The sequence below is a fragment of the Rhinatrema bivittatum genome, chromosome 8 (genome assembly GCF_901001135.1).
Source record: "Rhinatrema bivittatum chromosome 8, aRhiBiv1.1, whole genome shotgun sequence".
Classification (NCBI taxonomy): Eukaryota; Metazoa; Chordata; class Amphibia; order Gymnophiona; family Rhinatrematidae; genus Rhinatrema; species Rhinatrema bivittatum.
The window spans coordinates 262,654,850-262,660,468 of NC_042622.1; the positions used below are offsets into that span (position 1 = coordinate 262,654,850).

The window sequence follows — 5,619 nt, forward strand, 5'->3', positions numbered from 1 at the left end:
ACGTGAAAAGCCCATAACGTAGCTTGGAAATAACCCCCTAAGTTAGCTAGTGAGCCAGCTCTACTCCACAACACTCCCATCATTACCCCAGAGCTAACCAGATAACTTTTTATCTAGATAAACAATTATCCAGCTATCTTGAGGCTGGTCAGTGAGGTGGAATTTTCAAACTCCGCCATTTGTCCAACTAAATCCAAATTTAGCTGGACAAACGTCACTGAGAATGGTCCTCAATTTATTTGTTTAACTCATTTGTAAACTGCCTCTCCAGCCCAACAAAGTTGCCTACAGCAGAGCACATTATATAAAACTTTTGTAACATGGTCTCCATAATAAAACAAACACACGCTATCTATCTGTGAACTAACTTCCATCATTTCCTATGTTATAATGATCTGTGCACGCTTGATCGGGAGATGTTTCCTTTACCTCTTCATGTGAAGTTAGGTTGCTTTTAGTTTTACAATACACTTTAAGATGTGATGGACCTTATGATTTACAGGTCATTGTCTTGTACTTTGAAAGGTAATATTATTATTCTGTTCCTTTAGGACAGGCGTGGCCAGTCCAAGAGCCACAAGCAAGCCAGCTTTTCAGCTGCACTGAATATGCATGAGATAGATGTGCATTTAATGGGGGCCAGCACATGGCAAATCTATCTCCCGAATATTCATTGCAGATATCCTGAAAACCAGGCCTGCTTGGGGCTCAAGGACTTTGCCTACCCCCCTGCTTTAGAGGGTGATTTCCAGTCACAAAGGATAAGGGGCTATTTTAGCCCCTGCTCTCTATACTGCACCAGTTCTCAAAGGGAAAGAACCCGAGCTGTTTCCCCCTTGAACATGAGCAGGTGCCAGGTCCCTCAAAGCATCCATGCATTTGGCATCTGCGTACAAGGCAAAATAATGCACGGACATTTGGAAATCCCATGTCCACATGCTCTTTTCTTCCCCCAGGAATGCCTCTGTTTATGTGACAAAGTACATGGCATTGAGGCAGCCCCACTGGCTCTTAAGCCAGGACAATTTCTCTGCTCGCTGTCCAGCTTTCTTTCAAAGCTCGGTGTTCAAATGGGATCCGACACTGACCAGAACAGCCTTTTCTCCACAGTATTTATTTAAAATGTTATATTTCATATCAAAAGACATCATCAAAGAGAGACCATTTCCAAAACATTTTGTTTTTAGGGGCACTTTAAAAGATGTCAAATTGCATCATGGATAAAGAGCCCTTTAACTTTGGCATGGAGTTAGAAAAACTAGTGGGATGGCCGGAGTAATTCTCATGTTAAAGTTGACCCATCCTCCCACCCGTTTCAGGCCTGATCTCTGCGTAACCTGTGGCCAAGCCTGACAGGGGCTAGGCAGCCACTGTGTCCTCTTGGAGAATGAGATGGTTCCTCGCAGAGCTGGAAGCCTGTGATGCTGCATCGGCTCCGACAGCTGGCCTGAAGCGATGCCCGCATGCGCTTCTGTCTGCCCACATTGCTTGAGTGATGTGTCGGCATGGGACAAGGTCTTTGAACCCTGGCTTAGGGCCTTAAGCAAGTTCTGAGTGAAAAGGACAGCTCCTCAAAAGTGCCAATACCTGCAGAGATCCCTTGTATGCATAAGTACCTTCGTGGCTAGGCCACTCTGTGGAAGCTATGCTTCGTGTTCATTATTCACTGGCCTCCAACATGTTTTGCAAGCCCGTAGGCAGGGCACAGATTTTGTAACATTCTTCATCCAGATCAGTTTGTACATAACATCCTACTAGGGTTGACACACGATTCGATGTCATAAGAAACAGGCTCTTCCAGTCCTAGATTTACCCTATTCGTGCATACACTGGAAGTCCAGCTTTCTTAAGGCCATGCAGGCAGTAGAGCAAACCCAGAACTGGATGAGTTCCTTATGACCTAGAAGAGCCAAGTGGCAACCTTGAAGTAATACACTACATAAACTCACTTACAAAAGTTTCTGTCAAGGGAACGTCCAGTGGAGCTGCTCAGGAAAAAAGGTTTTAAGTATAAAACTATACAAATTGTATCAAAATATTAAGGAAAACACAACTCATAAATCCATCCTCCCAACCTCCACAAAAAAAAAAAAATCTTACTGCCGGCAAAATGCAGTAGTAATATTAGGGAGAGAGTAGGCAAATAAAGAGAAATCCAGGATGTATTTGGGCATCAGCTCTTTGACAAGTCCTGGTGGTGTTTTACAAAGAAAATACTGCTGCATCTCCTTTGTGACCGGTTTGTACCAGGCTTGTCTCTCTGGGAACTGGAGAAAGGCTGGCGCCTTGACCTGGTCCAGGACATGATCTGCATCCTCCTTAAGCCTTTCGTAGGATCCGATGAAATCATAAGTGATGGCACATGGCTGACACAGGTTATACACTGGCATCCAGTGTTCATTCATCCTCTCCACGTCCTCATCCAACAGATAACGTAGGAATTCCGAGAACGTTACGTCATCTCCCTTTGTCCTGCCTGGGTTTTTCCGATAGCGTTTAACGATTTCGACCCCATACTTCTGCTGGTATTCTTTCACTTCTCCAAACTTGTTCCTGTAGGCAGACAGAAGTCTATCCATGGGGTTCCGGACAAACAGGAACTTGAAATAATGCTCAAGGCGGTATCTGATCTCGTCTGGCTGGAGGTCTGCAAGAAAAACCAGGCCCTTTTTGTGATCCATCTTGATGTTGACATCCACGTTCTCTAGCTCACCGGTCAGAACTTTGAGAACCCGTTTCCAGTTGGAGCATGCGACCTTTGGGACATAGCAGTAGAGAAATTGGTACTTGTCGTTGACTAGGATATGTTTGAGGACAGTTTTCCTCTGGACCGCCGAGAGGTCCCAGATGCTGTGGGGCATGGACTTTTTCCCACAGATAGCACGCTGGGTCAAATTTTGAATGTTCCGCATAACCTGCCAGTCCACATCGGTGCCCTTGCCCACTTTTGACCTGCTCCGGGGGCTTGCCCTCCAGGCCAGGTCTCCTGGAGGTGGTGGGGTCTTCACTTCTGCCAGGATGCCCTTCTCAATCATCATCAGCAGGGCGCTGGAGGCCACGATCACGCCGAACATCAGCATCAGGGGCAGGATGGCGGTGTGGCGGGGCGCAGCCGCCCCTGCCTGGCGAATGGGGACGATGGCAGAAGGCCCCTTGCTGGCATTTTTGCCGGGTGGGGAGGACAAAAACATCACGTTGCGTCCACGTAGCACCAGACGGTGACCCGGAACAGTCCCGGCGCCCCTAGAGATGCTTGCCTGCCCTGGAAGATCGTGCGAGCAGGAGCCTGCAGGGCCGCTGGACACGTTGCATGCCCACACCAGTCATGGGGATGCCTGCCTTCGGCCACCTTTCGTCCGGGTGACAGATGTGGGCACGCGCCGGGATCGCCCCCAGCCGGCAGCGCGGCAAAGCCCCTTCTAAGCTCCTCCAGCCGTGGCGAGTCGGTCCCGCTTCAGCCTCATCTCTCTACGTAGCGGGGGAAGGAAAAAAAAAAAAACAAAACTTTCCGTCCCTCTGTCGCCAGGAACTTTTCTCTTCCAAGTCGCGGGCGAGGAAGAAAGCAGCAGCAGCAGCAGCAGCGCAAGGCGATCGCCCCGCCCCCTCCGCCAACTGGGTGACCGCTCCCCCCTCCTCGCCAGCCCCGGCGTCGAGGCTGCTGGGAATTAATTAGCATTCAGCACGCGCCCCCCCCCCCCCCCCCCCCCCCCTCTGCGCTGAGCCTGCAGGAAGTGTTAGGCGAGGCCTGACATTCACCTAACTTTATTGGCAAGACAATCTTAACAGGGGTTGCCTAATACAACAGAATGACTGAAATAAAAAGGGGGGGGAGGTAAGATAAATTCAGTCCGAGGGCCTCTCTTAGGTTTATAACCTTGTACAGGGGCTGTCATTTTTTTTGTCGGGTACAGGTTCGAAGTCTGAATGCAAATGGAGTTAAACTGGGTTTTTTTTTTCCCCCCTTTCCTTGATATTTTCAGAGATCTTCTTTTAGTTACATATTTACAAGGAGCCATGACGTACATTTTCCAGCCCTGGAGGGGTGGCAGGCGTCACATACCTGCGATCTCCCACTCCCAGCCCTGGAGGGCGGGCAGGCAGCAGGATCCTTAAAAGACACCTGAGCCAGTGTTCACGTGGCAAAGTCTCTTGAGTATAACAGGATCCGGCTATCTTATCTGGCCGAGTCAGTACAACATGTGGGAGCGCCCACACTCACGACTTCACCTCTCCTGGGCACGCGATTCTCTATTTAAAATCAGGTGTCGCGCTAATAAGGAGGTGCTAGGGACAATAGCGCCTCCTGATTAGCGGAAGCGGGGGCTGTCCGAGGGTCCGACAGCCGACGCTTCATTTTATCGGCGTCGGTTCTCGAACCCGCTGACAGCCACGGGTTCGGAAAACGGACGCTGGCAATATTGGGCGTCCGTTTCCGAACCCGTCAACCGGCGGGCAGATTTTTATTTTTGGTGCCTTTTCTGCTTTTCTGTACACTTTCCCGGAGCTTCCTAAGGTTAACGCCTGCCCTTACAGTACAAGCGGTAATAATAGCGCGTCTAAAATGCACGGCCTAAATGGTGCGCTCAGCCGAGCGCAGTGTTCTGTATCAGCCTGCCATACTGGGTCAGACCAAGGGTCCATCAAGCCCAGCATCCTGTTTCCAACAGTGGCCAATCCAGGCCATAAGAACCTGGCAAGTACCCAAAAACTAAGTCTGTTCCATGTTACCATTGCTAGTGCCCTCATGCCAAGACTGGCATAGTAAGTCTCTTGAGTATTGCATGATCTCTATATATAGATATATATAGATAGATAGATATATAACAAATTTACATTATACACCCCCTGATGAAGCCTCGTTTGGCGAAACAAAAGGCCTTTGTCAGGGTCTTCTTTGAACATCTGCATTTCTGTATATATATAGATATATATATATTCCACATTTCTTATCTTTCACACATGCGTTCTACACACTGCTGAGCAAGCATATCCCGGCTGAGGGGCTACTGACCCCCCTCCTCTCCAGTCTGGAACTTTCGTGAAGCTTCTCCTGTGTTCTGCAGGAGAGGCTGCCGGACTTGCAGTTCTGGAAAGGGAATTTGTGAGTCTTTAGCAATACTGCTCTACTCATATAATACATTCATTGTTCTAATCTAGGTTACAGACTTGGCAGGCAAGCAGTGAAAGCTTATCAGACAATAAGAACAGCGAATGCCAAAAATAAAAACGTAAACGTGCTGACAGAGAGTTTCTCAATAAGAACATAAGAAATTGCCATGCTGGGACAGACCAAGGGTCCATCAAAGCCCAAGCATCCTGTTTCCAACAGAGGCCAAAAACCAGGCCACAAGAACCTGGCAATTACCCAAACACTAAGAAGAACCCATGCTACTGATGCAATTAATAGCCGGGGCTATTCCCTAAGTATAATTCAATTAATAGCCATTAATGGACTTCTGCTCCAAGAACTTATCCAACCTTTTTGAACCCAGCTACACTAACTGCACTAACTACCTTCTCCGGCAACAAATTCCAGAGCTTATTGTGCGTTGAGTGAAAAAGAATTTTCTCCGATTAGTCTTAAATGTGCTACTTGCTATACGTTCATGGATGCTCCCT

At 48.2% G+C, this 5,619-nt stretch overlaps 1 protein-coding gene across 1 annotated transcript; it reads right to left on the reverse strand.

Moving 5' to 3' along the window:
* Positions 1-1,095: 1,095 nt before the first annotated feature.
* Positions 1,096-3,611, reverse strand: CHST14 (carbohydrate sulfotransferase 14). Its single transcript, XM_029614814.1, has one exon. The coding sequence runs from the start codon at positions 3,189-3,191 to the stop codon at positions 2,097-2,099; it is 1,095 nt and encodes a 364-aa protein (XP_029470674.1). The 5' UTR covers positions 3,192-3,611; the 3' UTR covers positions 1,096-2,096.
* Positions 3,612-5,619: the final 2,008 nt, after the last annotated feature.

Excerpts from the sequence above, each read along its gene's own strand:
- CHST14 (XM_029614814.1), bottom strand. The coding sequence starts at position 3,191 with ATGTTTTTGTCCTCCCCACCCGGCAAAAATGCCAGCAAGGGGCCTTCT.